Genomic DNA, 17575 nt, shown 5'->3' with positions numbered 1-17575 from the left:
CCTGAGCCCTCTCCAGCAGTGTCACCCATCTCAGGGACACCCAGAGCCCTCTCCTCCAGCAGTGTCACCATCTCAGGGACACCCAGAGCCCTCTCCAGCAGTGTCACCCATCTCAGGGACACCCCGAGCCCTCTCCAGCAGTGTCACCCATCTAGGGACACCCTGAGCCCTCTCCAGCAGTGTCACCCATCTCAGGGACACCCTGAGCCCTCTCCAGCAGTGTCACCCATCTCAGGGACACCCAGAAGCCTCTCCAGCAGTGTCACCCATCTCTGGGACACCCAGAGCCCTCTCCAGCAGTGTCACCCATCTCAGGGACACCCAGAAGCCTCTCCAGCAGTGTCACCCATCTCTGGGACACCCAGAGCCCTCTCCAGCAGTGTCACCCATCTCAGGGACACCCAGAAGCCTCTCCAGCAGTGTCACCCATCTCTGGGTCACCCCGAGCCCTCTCCAGCAGTGTCACCCATCTCTGGGTCACACAGAGCCCTCTCCAGCAGTGTCACCCATCTCTGGGTCACACAGAGCCCTCTCCAGCAGTGTCACCATCTCAGGGACACCCAGAGCTCTCTCCAGCAGTGTCACCCATCTCTGGGACACCCAGAGCCCTCTCCTCGTGCCCTCATCCAACCATACCCATGGGATTTCCAAAACTGCTCCATCAGGAAGGGCAGTTCTATGGTAACTTTTCAGGTGATTTAACCACTGAAGGCAGGAAGGTGAAACCTCTCAGGTGTAGCTTCCCACAGTGCACCCTGCAACGCCTCAAAGCTGAAACATGATTTGCCCTCAGAAGTGGCACTAGTGACCATTTCAGTCACAGTCTGAGGGAACAACTCCCTCCATGTGTGCAAGCCACTCCTTGTGCTCCTTTTCTGACATCCCTATGGAGGCTGTACATGTGGGTACTGTTACTGCTGGCTCTGATGTTGGTTTTGGTGATGTGGGTATATGCTACAGGATTGGAGCATGTACTAAAGCCAAGGGGCCAGCCACAGGATATCAGTGCCTGATCAGCATCTATTGGGGTAGATATCAACCAGGAGAAGAAAGATGATAAGATTATGAGATCCTTGCTGTTCAGTGAGCAATGAGTTTCAGGTTTCTGTCCTGTGCTAGCTGACTGCAAGAGAACCAGTCTGCAAGGAGAAACACGAGCATTGCCATCCTTCATGAGAGATCCCACCTACACCAACTGCAAATCCATTCACAAGCACTCAGAGGCTGGATTAATCATTGTTCTCTGGATCAGAGAGCCTTTCTGAGGTGAGCTCCAGCAGCAACCCCAGAATGAGGAACTGCAACGTGGTTTTCTCCACAAATCCAGCATTATCCGAGTTCATACACTGGACCCTGTTTGGAACCACACTTGCACTCCCTGAGGTGGTGATGATGGGATGCCAGCCCCCACAGGAATCTCATCCTTCAAGGCAGCTCTCTGCACAGGGGCCAAGCCAAACCTCTGCTTCCTCTCCCCAGCACACATTGCTTAGGGGATCCTGTGCTCTCTGAAATCCTGGAAGCAGAACACTCCTAACTCCACTGTTTGCTCTGTGACATGGAGGAGGAAGGCTGAGTGCTGGCTGCTCTTTCAGAAGATCAGAAAGAACCAAGCAGGCGTGGCAGAACACCTCTGCTCATTAATGTCACACACCAGGCAGCCATGAGGAAGGAGCTGAGCAGGCTCCACCAGCTGCACATCACTTGGGGCTCCTCTCTGCACAAAGTGAGGCACTGTGTGTTGTTTACAGCCAGCTCAGAAGTGCTGCTCAGCTGTCATGTTCCATTTCAACAGACACACACACAAACCCCTCCAATCAGCACCTCCTGGGTGATTTACACATGCCAAGGTAGGGCCCACAGCAAGTTAGGGATGATGCTCTCCTAAACTCTGCACAATCACAAGGTGCTTGAAGGCTGGAAGGATTAACATCACTGTCATGGAACAGTAAGAGATAAAGACCATCCCTGGCAAGAACACTTGATAAAGAACAGGAGCCTCTCAGGCAGACTTGCAGAACAGCTCATGGATCAGACAGCACTACCAGTACTGATGATATCACACCTTACAAATTTTGGCATCTTTTAACCAGCAGGCATTAGCCAACAAATGGCTCATGCTACTCCATGTTCCAGTACAGCAGGAGTCTCCATGTGCAGCATTTCCTCCTGGCCCAACACCACCTGAAGAAATCATTTTGGTGGCCAAAGCTCAAAGGGGCATCATTGCAGCTGGAGCTCCAGTGAACCTGGCACAGGGACCTGGGGCCAACCTTCATCACCCTTATCTAAGCTCCCTTTGTCCTTTAATTTAGAAGCCCTTTACACAACTTTGAGGCACTTCTTGCTGCCTTGTGTCTCTCACTCTGGCCCCACCACCCAGCTCTGCTCTGGTTTTTGGGCAGTACCAGCAATCAGCAGGGAGTGAGACAGCAGGGAACCAGACTCCACATATCCCTGCTGTCACTGAATACTTTCACAAGAAGTTAAACATTTGAACATTATTAAAGAATTCTAATGCTAAAGATTAAACTTCTGTCACATATTTCAAAGCAGAGCCCATAGCAAAGCCTGTGCCACTCCACCCAACCTCCTTGAGACACTCAAGCCCTCCTACTCACCAGCCAAGTTAAAGGCAGTGCCTTTTAAAAATCTTTACAGAAGTTAAGCAGGTGTGTTCACACTCTTTGTCCTTGGCTTCACCACCTTCACCTCTGATTTTAAGTAATGGCACTGCTTCCCAAGCAGGCAAGGCTCCCACTGATGTTACCCATCTGTCTCCTTGGATAGCTCTACAGCAGAGCTTCAGCTCTGTGTCCTATTGGCATTTTAGCTAAAAAATCCATCTCTGCACACCTTTACACCTCTTCTTCACAGCAGAAGAGACAGCAAGCAAGACTGACCTATTTGGCTTGATACAAAGCCCACTGATGTCAATGAAAACAGTACCAAAAAAAAATTAAAACTCGGAATCAGAACTAGTTAAAAGCTGTCCTTTCAAATCACACATATATCTGAGGGTTAAAGGAGACAGGGACAACCAGCAAGCCTGAGGCTATGGCAAGAAACATGAATGCTCTTGTTTTAAAACATTAAATTATCAACAGGGTTTTAAGACCAGTTTGTCCTTAAAAGCAAAGCCCTATTGTCAGGCTGACAGCGTGGGCTTCATCAGCCCCAAGGAGCAGAAAAAGTCGTAGCAGCAAGAGTTGTACAACACTAATCTTGGAGCTCCCTTGCAGTGTCCCTCACACTGTGCATGCATAAGCAAATGCTTCATACATGCCTGAACAAAGAGTGGAGAGGCCTTATTTTAGTGTGAAAAAATTATGGCAAACAGAACAATGAGAGGCTACAATTTTCATTGATATTCTTTTCAGGGTACCCTAAAAGAAAAAGGCTACAAGAGAATATGAAAAACAGCTTGTGACTTCTCACAGACAAGTGGTAAAATTTTATTGTTCTGGCTGTTCCCAGAGACTGCATTAATTTTACACCCAGAGATATCATCCTTTGTGCTGTGCACAGCTCCCAGCACTCAGCTGCTGTATAATAACCAGAGACAATGCTGGGTCCAGCATCACTGGAATGGGCTCTCCAAAAGGCTCTGCCAAAGGTTTACTGCATGCCTGGCAAAGAGCATCCCTCCCACAGGGATATGTCCTCTCCCAGCTGCAGTGGCTTTAGTTCACCAGTGCACCCAGTGATGCCATAAAGCACATAGGGAGAGTTATTATTTCTGCTGGTATTGTGACCCAACTACAGATTTCTCATCTGCCAAATTCCCTTGCCTGAAAACAGCTCTGTCTTTAAAGTAAAATGGAAAAGATTATGTAAAGCTTTAAAAGCACTCCTTACATTTCTACACTTCTCTCCCCCTTTTCTTACACAGCACACTTGCTCTATTGAGCAATGCAGGTGTGAAATTATTGGAAGCACTGTGGAATTCACCCCTCCCCAGCTCCCTGCCAGACACAGCCAACCAGCAGCTGACTGACCATACTGACTGTGCATGTGTCAGGGCAGGAAAAAAGCTCCAGCAGGCAGAATTTCAGTGCTGGACAGTCCTGGCCCAGCCTCATGACACGTCTGTGTCAGCCCTCACTGAGCCCTTTGGGCTTCCCTTCCCTGGTGGTGAAGTTTGGAGACATCCCTCCATCTGCACCACATTCCCTTTGGCAACACACAATCCACTTCAGGTGCTGAAGACTGCTCATGGGAAGACCCTGACTATATATATTTGTCATTTTATTTCCAGTACTTTGGGTAAATCCAAGTAAATTTCGCAAGATGCAGCAGCGTTCAATGGCTGGCCATGCTTGGACACAAACTTGGTGCTCCAGAACTACAAAGTTGATTTATTAACTTTCCACAGCTCTTGTCCTGGTTCTGGCTGGGGTAGGTAATTTTCTTCCTGGCACTGTACAGTGCCCTGTCTGGATTAAAGATGAGCATCCTGTTGAGAACACATGAAACTGATGGTTTGGTGGTTGCTGAGCAGGTCTCACACTCAGTCAAGGCCCTGTCACCTCCTCCTGCTGCCCTGCCAGGCGGGCACACGGAGCTGGAGAGGGGATACAGCCAGGAGAGCTGACCCCAGCTAACCAAAGAGATATTCTAGGCCAAATACTCAGTGCATAAATTGTGGGGAAAGCTGGCCAGGAGCCACTCAGGAACCGAATTGGCTGAGCACCGGTCAGTCAGTGGCGAGTTTTTCACTTCATCACTTGACTTTCTTGAGTTTTATCTCTCTCTCTTTTCCTTATTTTCTTTTTCATTATTACCATTATATTTATATTATTAAACTGTTCTTATCTCAACCCACGAGTCCTCAGTTCTGCCCTTCTGATTCTCTCCCCCATCCCATAGCAAGAGTTGTGTGGGGCTTGGTTGCCTGTTGGGGATAATCCACACCATTCCAGCAGCCCCATTTTCCTGCCTTTGGGGTGGTAAAACCCATTTGCTGGGATATTAACTCAAATATAGACATAGGTATGCTCATAAATATCCTAGGTGCACAAATATCAAAGGAAAGCAACTGCTGCAATGAAATGATGTTGGCTTGGTAATGCACATAATCCAATTGAATAGCAGAAACAGTGCTGCAGGTATGGACACTAAGGAATGCATGGAGATTCACTTATAAATGCAAAACACACAAAACAACTGATGTTTTGATCACCTTATTTGTGATGGTGATTAAAAACCTCCTACAAGTATATGTAATTTTAGACTTTTATAAGCATTTTGTAAAAATTATAGATTACTTTATTCCAACTAATACACTGTCATGTTGGGTTCTTCCCTTTGCTAAAGTTCTGACAGCATCAGTGTTTTACTTTCATGAAAATTCAACAATTTCAACATATTCATGCCACCCTTTCAAAGAGCAATCTGAAAAAAAATTAACTCAGTATCTTAAATTTACAGAGCAGTTCAATATTCAAACGTGTTTACCAAGCTCTGATTTTTTAATGTGCTTTTTTATGTTTAAATGGAACAACAGCTGTGGAAGCTGCACCACAGGAACGGTAGCAATCCAAAGATGACATAATGGCTTAAAACCCTCAAAAGCTGTAAATCACAGCCACCTCTGGATGCCAGGTCACACAGAGTGGTCTGCAGAGCAGAGAAAGGAGACCAGTACTAACCTTCTAAGTGCAACCTTTTTCTTCATTACACACAGAATTTTACATTTTACTGATTTATTTGCGCTTCTCTACCGCCAGACTCCTCTCACCTTTCTCACCTTGGTAACAGCCCTTAATTTTGTTTTTCTCTTGGATTGTAAACTTTGTGTTTGTCTTTAATATGTCATCATCCAACCTGTATCACAGTTCATTTACAACTTTTCTATATTTATATTCATTATTTTTAGCTTGGGGTTTTTTTTCTGTTTTTTTAAGACATAGCTTTACCAATTTACTGCCAATTACACTTCCATTTTTTCATTAATAAAGCTGTGAAAAAAGCCTGGATCAGGTCAGAAAGCCCATCCTATTAGGCACAGATATGGCTTTTGGCACGTGCCAACTGCACATGAACAAGGCAACGGTCCTGTGTTTGCATCTTCAGACAACTCCTGCAAATTCCTACTTGCACTTCCACAAGTAGGATACAGCACAAATTAGAAGGCATGATTAAAAATTATAATAACAGAGCTGAAACAATATCCTGTTCATCACTCATCAAAAGAAAGAGAAATAACTGCCTTGGGGCTGTAATAAGACAGAAAGTGGGACAGGGAGACCAGTCCTCCCCAGCAGACTCTGCAGGAAGCATTCCAAACATGACAAATTCACTGTTCACCCAGCAGATGAAGTAATGACACCAGTATTTGTCCATAAAATGTAATTTAGCCAGACTACTCCAATGAAATCAGAAGCTTTAATGCTATAAAACTACAGGGTTGGAATATTTTTACCTTATTAAGGAAGTGGAGGGGGGAACCCATAAGCTTTCATTTTGCCTGAGCTGAACCATCACAGTGTGGGCTTTGTTTTCAGGAGCAAACCGCACAGCCCCCAGCGCTAAACAATTTGCGTAATTCCTCCTGAGATGCACACACCTTGCCAAAAGCCTGGTGCCAGGTGTAAAGTCCACACTCTGGGCTTATCAGCACATTAAATAAAAGCATCTTCCCTCTCAGCCTAACCAGATACCCGAGGGCAGGCATCAGCCTGGATTCCTTCGCGCTTTCTGTCCCTGCCTCGTCTTGCCCCGCGCCACAAGCGCCGGGTGAAGACATCAAGCCAAAGCTTGTCCTTGTAAAGAGCCAGTCAACAACTACAAGAGAACATCTGCCAGAAATGCAAGTTTAGGCTTGGTTGTAATACCTGCCCTTAACTCCTGCCAGACATTAATGATGCAACACCCAAGGCATGTTATTGAGTTGGTGTCAGTTCCTTTTTTCGTATGTAACCCAAATCCTAAAAACAATTCTTTGGAAATTAAGGGGAGAACTGTACTTGAGTCAAACTAATTCTGAACTTTATTTCAACAAGCCTCAGCAAAAGGCAAACAACAGTCCATATGTTTCTATGAATTTGGGAATGACAAAATGGAAACATGTCTTTTAAAAAAAAAAAAATGTGCTCATGCCATGTTCGCAGCTAGAGACTGGGAGAGCACATGAAAGTCCAAAAATAAAACTTGACTAGAAGCAAAAGCAGAAGTTTTTCCTTCTGTCTAAATGAAGGGAAACATAAACAGTGAAGAACCAATAGCAAAATGTCGATTCCATTTTAGCAAGACTTTTAACAGCATGCCGTAAAAAAAAAACAAGAACAAAATTTATCCTATAGCAAATAGGATATCTTATAATATCCTAAAATATATCCTCTAAACCCACCAAGAGTTCAGAATAAAAGTGTTTTTCTGTACAGCCACCAGTAAAATCACTCATACATGAGATTTCTGAGGCACAAGCTTTAAACTGAGAGTCATTTAAAATGCTTTCTGGGTGAGAAGTTACTCTCACACTGGTTTTATATGAAAATATGAATTACTGTTAAGGGACAGCTGTGTTGTGCTCTGCCACCCCTGGAGCTCACTCCTCAGCAAAGAGAGCCAAAGGCATGGCTATTAGTCAAATTTGGAACTGTTTAAACTACTGCTAACCTGGCTGGAAAAGGGCTTCTTTTGGAAAAAAAAGTATTTGCAACATATTCATTTTTATAGCAAATAGCAGGGTCATCATATATTCTTTGTAGAGGTGTTGTGCTATAGCAGCTGCTTATAAATCCCACTAAATGAGGTAATGTGACAAACTTCACCTGAAACCAAACCATCTTTTGTCTCCCAGGATGACAACATTAAACATTCTTTTTCTTCTGCTGTTGAAACCCAAATTCAATTAGCTCCTCCATGCTCAAACAGAACTGCTGCTGCTGAAATTGCACTCCAGCAATAATTGCCATCCAAGAGTGATCTAATTATATACAAGTCTCAGTGGCTGCATTCCCACGTTGCTTCCTACAGCCCGGATTCACTACAATGCAACTCATAAGTGAAAACCACATCGTTTTCAGTCCTTCTCCCTCAAGGTTGCACAACTTTATAAACGTGCACTGAGAATGGAGTTAGTCTATTAGTAAGCTTGCCATAAAAACTCAAGTTTCTACCTACTGTTAAATACAAAGGAGGAGAAAAGGCACTTCAGCTGCATGTAAAAAAACAGCTAATGGGCTAAGCTGTACAAGGGAAAGAAACTTCTTTTAATTAAGGTACTGGATTAGAATTCAAAGACCAGCTTTGCTTCTTGGCTCTGTCACCAGCTTCCTGTGTGACCCAGGGCAAGAAATTTCATCACTCCACAGCTCGGGTTTTCATCTCTAAAATGGACAGTGACATTTCCCTCTCCTGGCCTTGCTGTATTTCTGTTGTAAGCAATTCCTGTGTGCTGGCATGTTGCCCTGGACAATAAGTATCCAATATTAATTGAAGGCTCTGTGTACTACTCTAATAAGAAGCTAAAATTGACTCATCTCCCTTTCACAGCATCCTGGTGGAGTTTTGTATCACCATCATTTGCCACTACTGCAAACACATCTGAGGCCTTGAGCAAAGCCCTGCTTCAATCCCCACTTGGAAATGGAGAAGGAAGGAAAAGGCCATTGATTGGGGTATCCCAAACATTCAAAGAGTAACTTGGTCCAGCACAGAACATCCTGGCCAACTGGAATGGGCCATTCCCTGCTAACACAGTCACTGTGCACAAGTATCCTGTGCAGTAGGGAGGCTGCCAATGACTTGCTGCTTTTTTTTTTCTTCTGTATTTTCTACTCCCACTGTAAAAAAAAAAAAATCAGTGCAAGGGTTTTGCCAGGTCTGTAAATTTGAACAAGACCATCTGAGCTGACTCTAAAGAGCTCTTGCAAGTAATTACAAGGTAAAAATGAGAATACTTCACACCTACATTCTGACTGAAAACTTCTCAGCCCTGCTGGCTCCAGGCTTTTAATTGTCAAAAGAGTTCAAGGTTTGGAAAGTTATTGGCATATTCCTAACTAGCATTGTGTCACTATTTGGCACGATTTTTGCTGGGATACCTCCCAACTCTGTGACATAATCAGAGGGTTCTCTACATTACACCATATAGTCAGATGCTCATGTTAGTGTAATATGTTACCATGTTTAATACCATTTGCTATTACTTACACTTAATCAGCTCTGGAACCAGTTAAACCATATAGGAAAAGTAATTTCAGAGGCTTTCAACTGACAGTTTTCTACACAGAACTTGACCTAAAATTACGACCTAGAGTTCGTAAGATGCGGTCTACGTAGGCAATTGCCTCTAAACAAACATTCATAACTCTCCACAACCCTGTGGGAACTGAAAATCCATAGGAAAACAGAAACAGGGAACTGAAAATTCATATGAAAACAGAAAAAAGGGCATAAAGTTAACTCTGTAGAACTGTCTCAGCTAGAAAAACTGTCAGAGTTTCCCCTTCTGGCCAGCCTTAATTTACTGCTTCAGCAATTTTATGCTCCACAATTACTGCAAACCTCCAGCAACAGAGGAATGGCCGAGCACTCCAACATCAACCCCCTTTAGGTTAAAATCCCAATCTCTTGAGAGATTCACACTAAACTCAACCCAAGGTGCACATTCCCATGCACAGGTTTCCAAACAGACTCACAATTATACCCTTGAATGAAATTTTTTAAAAAGAGTGGTGAAATTACTAAGTATGCAGGACTCCAAAACTCAGGTTGTGACCTGCAAAAATAATTTTTGGACTTCTGGTTTCATTTCTTACAGGACACAAGCAGTGTTCTCATGGTGCCATCAGCTGGGTACCCAGCACCCCAAACCTCTCATCATTTTCAAAAACCTCAATATTTACTTTCCTGCCTCTCTATAGGAAAGGACTAGACATTTAAATAAATGACATAATCCTTACTACCATTCCATTCATTCATGCAGGTCACTATAATTTACTGCCAGGAAAAATAAACTTCTGCAAAATATTCCTCAATGCAAGACATTCAAAAGGCTCAAAGCAGGAGAGGAGGTGAGAGGGATTCTAACAAATATTTGCTCAAGTGACTGCATCATCCATGAACACATTTGCTAGGAAAAAAAAAAATGGGTGAAGAAATTTATGGTCAACACAAAACACGCCAGGCTGGGACAGGAAAACGAAGAGGGGGTAGAGAAGGGGAATTTTTAACCAGTTTCATTTCAGCAAGGAAAGGTTTTTAGAGCCTGGCAAGCCCCTGCAGGCAGCCTGAGCCCTGGGTGAGGTGGCCAGCAGAGGACCACACCATGCAGGACACAGCTCACTACAACAACTGACACCCATCCCCGGCAGCCGTTGCTGCTGCACCCTCCATAAATTCTGTTTAAACAAGTGTTCAAACAAAAAATGGCTTTGCCAGCTCACCTCAACCATACCCAGAGCTCACTCTGTGACAAAATATTGCCATGGCCATGAAAATCCTCACTGCTTGCAGTGCTGACTGCCCAAACTCAAGTACAGGTGAGTTGGGTGGTTCATGGGCTCTGAAGGACGAGGGCTGGTGGTGGGGCTCTGGTCTGATGGCATCCTCATCCCAAAGAGATCTTTCTCCTCCTCTGCTCAACAAAGACTAGCTCTCCTTGGCATGTTCACAGGGAATGTTTTCCTTTTGTGCCACCCAAGAAGCTGGCACTTTGTCTTCTCTTGGATTTGGGTGTTTATGCAGATTTAGGTGGTCTCAGATGAAACGAGACACTACTTTTAAAGACCATCCAAAACAATGCAAGGGATATATTTTTACTCATGCAAAACCAAGCAAGAACTAGGGAAATCAACATTTTGTCAGCACTTAAGCCCTATAGCCCTTACAGTAAGATATAACACTTACAGTAAGATATTCTAGAAGAATCTATGGAGTTGGGCTGACTGTCACCAGCCAAAAATAGCATACAATAATCAAATTAATTTTTGCTTTCAATAGTGATTGATCAAAAGTTCTATTCACAGAGTTCATAATGCTCAGATCACCTCACAAAGGCAGAGAGAGCAAAGCCCATTCAAGACATACTTCAGAAACCATGGCTTGTATCCCTAAAGGTCCTACAAGAAAAGCCACACTGGTTATTTTGGACAGCAATGCCTTCAGAGTCAATAAAATTGCTCACACCCTTCAAGGCTAATCAAAAAGACTAGAGGTGAACAGAAATTATTCCTGAGATTTCAAGCTCTAATTTAGCTAACCACTTAAATAAAAATCTGTAAGCCTTATTAAAGTCAACAGGATTTAGGTATTAATAAGGTAATATTATTAAGCCTGTGTTTAATAGTCATGCGTAATCACAGCTTTGCTACTACTTAAAAATTCACACAGCTGTTTAGAATTTGTCCTCAGGTGAAACACTTCTGAATTTTTATCATCTGTGTTTTGGGGACTGCTCAGAGCCCACCCAACAGGCTCCAGTCAGATTTCTGTTGCACTGCTGTGAATGCAAACTGCCCTTCCTGAAGCTCCAGATCTGCTCTAACTGCAAAGTCAGTATCTAGCTTTTCATTAAAAAAAAAATCATTTCAGCTATAAAACTATAATAACAGGACTCTAAAGGATTGGTTGACAGTTTTCATCACTGCAGTTATTAAAGTCTGTGTTAGTACAATTGTACAAGTAATAATTAAATTGTAATACTAATGATTGAAGTTGCATCAGCAAGTATTATTTGGTCATCATGGCAAACTTGTGGGTGGATGTTGCACATGGATATTACACTTTTTGCCAAGGCAGGGCTAGATTAATCCTACAGGCACGAGTGAGACAGATGAATATATAAAGTTATGAAGCAATTGGCTGTGCAGTGAAATCTCATCTTTGGAGTACTGTGAAATCATCTCCAAAATAAACGCGGAACGTATCAGCTCAGCTCCAAATGGTTTCATGGAGAAAGTCATTAGTGCAAAGCAGTATCCTGCCCATGAGAGCTGCACTTACCAACCACGTCCAGGTGGTAGGTGTGGTTGATGGAGCCGTACTGGTTCTCCACGATGCACGTGTAGTTCCCCTTGTCCGACGGCACCACGCTCTCCATGATGAGGCTCCAGTGCTGGTTGCGGACCTGGGGGATGCAACCAGACAGGTTGGGATCTCCTCAAGCACAGTTTTACCCTCTCCCCTTCAAAAAGAACTGTTCCTTGAATGATTATCCTTGTGTAATTCACAGCTGGAAGCCTCTCCTGTGCTTGTCTGACAGTTCTGGACATTGAAATTATTTATGCTTGATCCAGGACAGCATGGCTGCAGAGTGAAAGCTTTCACACCCTCTGCTGTAAATCTACCTGGCCCCTGCTCCAAGCACTGCAGATGTCAGTGCACACTCAGTCCTCCCAGGCTGAGCAGGATGGCACCAATTAGCAGCAGTTGTCTTACTGGGCTTTACCTTTCAATCCACTCTAAAGTGAATGCACACCCTCAGGGCATTCCCCATCTGTCTCCAAACAGCCACCTGGTAATAACTACCCATCAGCAAGACAGGATGGACATGATCCCCTAAACATTTAAGTCTTCACCCCCTCTAAATGCTCAATGACACAGCTCACATTTTAGAGAAACTGAGGGGTGATGTTTGGGATTCCTCCCAAATACCTCCTGCTGCTCTGGGGTACCCCAAGAAAAAATGAATCCTAGAGTCATGCTGCCTCATGGAAAATGCCTGAAAAAATCTTCATGGAAACAGAGCATAAGGATATACATTTATCTCACAGAATCCCCCTCAGACAGAATTTATTAAAGGTACTGATTCTGTTCCCATTTGAACTCCAAAGGAGCACTGGCTTTGGTCTCACAGAAAATAGGATTTAGCCCAGTGCTGGAAGGATACAGAGCCATCCTGTACACACATATATTTCCTGCATCAGAAGTTGGCTCCCAAAATGACCTTTTGCTGGCTATGGACTAATTCCTTGTTTCAGCATTACATTTTTGACAAAGTGCTCAGAAAGCTTAACATTCTCTGTAGCTGCAGTGCACAATTCTTCAACTGCAAAGTACATATTTCAGCAAATGGAATAACACAATCTGCTACAGTCATTTTAATCAGCCAAATGGAAAGCAGTAATTCAGTGCTGTACACCAGAAAAAATTATGGATCATTCAGTGATGCTTCCAGCATCACATCCAGTATGGTTACTGGAAGCATTCAGTGATGCTTCCAGTAACCATACATTCTTAAAACATCATTACAACTATAGCTATGAAATCCTGCATTGTGCCTGACTATTTTGCAGGTCCTCATCCAGCAGAAAAAGCTGCACAGGGCCACATCCCAGTGCCAAGAGCACTTGCTGGAGGTAAAAATGCCTTCAGTTCAAAGCTTGGAAGAGAAGTTCTCTCTATAGGCAGCTCCTGGCTTTCCTAGTTCCCCCAGCTAGTAATTATCTCAATAGCTGGATATGTCTCTTATTGCTCAGTTGTGGACTAATAATATTAGCTAATGATTGGCCATGTGGGCTCTGAAAAGTTAAGAAAGTGTGGGCAAGAGTCCAGCAGGAGAAGGTGCTAAGCTAGCATCAGAGAAATGTGTGACACAGCCTCAAAATCTCCAGCCCAAACTTAAGGCTTCTCTCCTCAGCCCCTCATGTTGATGGTCAAACAATTATAGTGGTTCCATCAAAATGATATCTTGATTTTTCTTCACATTGTGAAGAGCTAAGGGATAAGTTCATAGAACTAGAAAGAGTTTATCAGTGTTATTTTAACATCTTGTTGTTCTGCTAAGCAACCCTGAAAGTCAAAGTTTGGGTCAGGAAGAGCTGCATGATAAACTGTTGGTAAATAAATACAACAGCTACATATTTTGAGTATTTTACTTCTTTGTGATTTATTTTGAAGGACACTTGGTCAAAGTGGCCTGAACTTTCTGCCACTACAAGTTAAAACACACTTCCTGGAATCAGAGTTTTTAACCAATCTGATTGTAAAACAGGAAGACCAGATCACAGTTCCACAAAAGTTAAAACAAATAAAAATTGTAAACACGCTGCAGGTAATTAATTTGACAGGAAAACACAAGAAATTGTTTATGTTCAATAAGAAAACTTAACTTACAGCCACAAGTGGATATACTGGATGGGAATATTAAAAAGCATTTGTGCAATTTCCTTCTTGTAACTCCACGGACAGAGATATCTTTATAACAAAACAACAGCTTAAGCCACTTTGGGTTAAGCTAAACAACTGCTGCAGAGGTCCAAAGCAGCTATGACACATTGCCAGACAACTGGATTTATGGCAGGGATCTGGATCCAACAAGACTGTTGGCTTAGTGCTTTGTGGCTACAAGTGCAGCATTGCTAAGTCCAGGAAAATCCCCCTTTGCTGGGGATGAGCAGCCTCTTCTCTCACTGAAGATTTCCAAATTCAAAATTTCATTCTCAGACATGCAACAGTCCAGCCACATCCCTGCACCCACACAGCTTGAAACACAGGCTTTGGTGATGTGACTTTTTTATGTGAAATGCCACATCCCTCAGTCCAGGTGTTTTACTGACTAGTTATGGACACTCCTAGCACTCTACTGGGGGGGAAATCTTCTCCATCAAGGTTTTAACCATTTCTTTAAACAATCTCCCCAAAAGATTTGATTTTTAAACTGAATTAGCCGTATGAAATCCATATAAACTGCACTCATAGCTTGGAGGTGGGAAACAAACCCTTGGAATCAAAATGCCAAGGAATATTGATCAGAGAACTGGGAAAGGGCAAGGATTTTTTCATATAAACTTTTTGCTTTTGGAGTATCCCGTAAAGAACAGTGGACAGTTCTGTTCAGTCTTAAAATGTGTGTCTTCACTGGAGAGATAATGTCATGAAAACGTCACTTAGCTAAAAATGGATCAATTTTATACTAATTTCAAAGGAAAGAAGGATTGGAAATGAAAATACAACTCTCCACAAAAGCAGCACAGTGCAGACTGTGAGAGGTACTGCTGAGACAAAGAGAACAAGTACAGAACACCCCTGGCAAAGGCCATGGGCCTGTGCAGTGTTCCTGTAATGATAAATTTTCTTACTCTGTATTTACCTGGCTGGATTTAAATGTGTTTAAGACAGCTGCAGTGATGAAGCTTATCCAAATGCATAGGGGCAAACACACAAGTGTTAATGCTTAAACAGTACCAGCTGATAGAAGTGCATTTGCTTTCTGGGTGGTGTACAGGAAAGAAAAGGCTCCTGTGGTCTCAGAGAGGATTTAGATTATCAACTCAAAGAAAATATAAAATGCCTCTAAAGGCACAAACAAGAGTTATCATCACTTCAAAAAAATCAGAGTAAAAATGAATTTATATATTCAATAACTGATCCTGTTCTCGTTATTTTGAGGAGGTTGGGTATATCTTGAAAGATCATTAAAGGATCAATTTTGAAATTCACCACCCAGAATTAGTCACAGTGCAGGAATTCCGCCCTGGAAGCTATCTTGGCCAGAACATACACCCTCCTGCTAGCCTGCCTGAGTGCAAATTGACTCAAGACATTCCCCAGTCAAAGGGACAAAGTGCTACAGGCCCCTATCTGATTTTGATAAAAACAATACACCAAGGGATTTCTCAGCTCTTAGCAGGAAAGAGGTGGCTGAAGGATTACTGGGAAGCTTTACGTTTTCCTTCCCTTCCCTTTGTCCCTTAAGGCTTCAAGGGATGATTGTCTCTTCTGTCAGATATGGCCAGGTCTGGATCCAGCTATTCTATCTCAAAAATTGTAAATATCTCCATCAAAAATGCCTTGCAGAGAGCAACACTCAGATTCAAGACAAGCTAATGTGCAAGATTTAGCACGAGCTGCTGTGACACCTGGTTAAACACAGACCAACACTGATAGACTCAGTCCTTCCTGAGGACTCCTTCATTAAAAGTTCATTGGCATGGTGATGTCAAAAAAATACAATTCTCTCTTTTCTAGTATAATTTTGCATGAGCCCACAGTGACTTCACCCTGCCCCTAGAACAGATGAGGACACAGCTCCAAAAAGAAAAGTTCTGGAGTCCTCACTCTTTAACACCCATTCACTGGGAACAAGCTTTCATCTTCAAAGATGATTATTCAAAATGACAGAATGTAGAATAAACATGGATTTGGTTGATTTGACAATGGTAAGTAAATCCTACAAGATAATTTAAAATGTAATGTCTTTGTGAGCAAAAAGAAAAGTCTGAAATCCTCAGCTGTGTGCCCTCTTTTTTCCTTTGGACTAAAGAGATAGAGGAAGTTATGATTTAGAATTAGAGGCACAGACTTCACAGGAATCCAGCTGGCTTTAGGAGCAGGCATCTGTGGCTCCTTCTCACAGTACATACACACCTGGGAAACTGCACACATTTAACACACATGACCAAAAGCTTAATTTGTGCCACTTAATGGGCACAACTCTAAATGATCTCACCCAGCTCCCTAACACTAGCAGTGCCAGCACAGAGCCTCACATGAGCTGATTTACCCCACCAAAGATCCCCCTCCCAGAGCAGACACCAGGTACCTCCATCCTGCCTCTCTAGACACACATTTTCCTTCATGGTCTTCAAGAGTGATATCTTCATTTCCCCTCCATCAGATGCAAAGTGTTCAAAATAACAGCCTGGTTACCACCAGAACAGTTACTATTATTTTCCAAGACAGGATTAGTTTGGTTGGGGATTTTTTTCCCTTAATTGGTGCTTTTTTTTGTTTTTAAAAAAGCACTGAGAAGGGCAAAAATCACTGAATGGGAGCCAATTCGTTAACACTCCACAGTGTTATGAAAGGCAGAAGGTGTTGCCAGGTGTACACTCATAAGCAACAGAAATTTATGGTGTAAGCAAACATAGATGGAAAAGTCTACTTAGATAATTAGTGCTCATGCAGGGAGACTTTCTGGGCTCTGCTCTCTGCTAACACAAATGTTGGAAAAATTGACACTTTCTACAGTAAATCCAGCTAGAGAGGAAAGGAGACTGAGGCTTGTCCTCCTCTGCACTGGAAAACAGATTTTGTGCACCGGGCAGGACCTGAATCAACAGCTCACAAAGCAATGGCTCAACCAAGGCAGCCCCCCAGAAACACTGCAAACCATGGGGGCAAGGCAGTGGTGCAGGACTGGGGGGCAGCCTCAGGACTCAGAACTGAGCTCTGCCTAGTAAAGACAGCTAATTTGTGTCTAACAGCCATTCCAAACTGCTCGGAGCAGCTCAGCACAAGCTCCAGGATGGGGATTCCAACCCTGACACAAGGGGACTGCCTCAGAAAATTCTCCTCTTGGAGGAGGAGCTGCTGAGGTGTCGGGGACATGAGGAAACTGCCGAGAGTAGACCCAGACAGGAGGTGAAGGGGAGTCAGAAATGGCCATGCCTGAACAGCAATTTGCCACCAAAGTCACGCATTCCCAGTTCCTTGGAGGAGAGGGATCAGATGACCAAATCCTGACTTCTGACCTGACCCAGGCAGATACCACGAGGTTAAAGGTCTGTGCACTAACACACAGAGCAAGCTGGCCTCCCTAAAACTCTCTCTTAATCAGTAACCACCAACTCAGAATAAGACATCTAATCTGAAGCCATTTAAAATTCAAACAAACCCTTCCAAG

The 17575-nt window shown here is 43.4% G+C and overlaps 1 protein-coding gene across 9 annotated transcripts in view; it reads right to left on the bottom strand.

Moving 5' to 3' along the window:
* FGFR2 (fibroblast growth factor receptor 2) overlaps window positions 1-17575 on the bottom strand; it is an 81276-nt gene that overhangs the window by 35376 nt on the left and 28325 nt on the right. For all 9 annotated transcript variants that reach the window (XM_077182805.1, XM_077182806.1, XM_077182804.1 and 6 more), the window contains one exon: window positions 11953-12076. In XM_077182805.1, the coding sequence (XP_077038920.1) occupies window positions 11953-12076 (124 nt within the window). The remainder of the gene's footprint in view (window positions 1-11952; window positions 12077-17575) is intronic.

This window comes from Agelaius phoeniceus, chromosome 9 (genome assembly GCF_051311805.1).
Source record: "Agelaius phoeniceus isolate bAgePho1 chromosome 9, bAgePho1.hap1, whole genome shotgun sequence".
NCBI classification, from domain to species: Eukaryota; Metazoa; Chordata; class Aves; order Passeriformes; family Icteridae; genus Agelaius; species Agelaius phoeniceus.
Note: the sequence above shows the minus strand (reverse complement) of the source record. Positions and strands in the feature narration are given on the sequence as shown.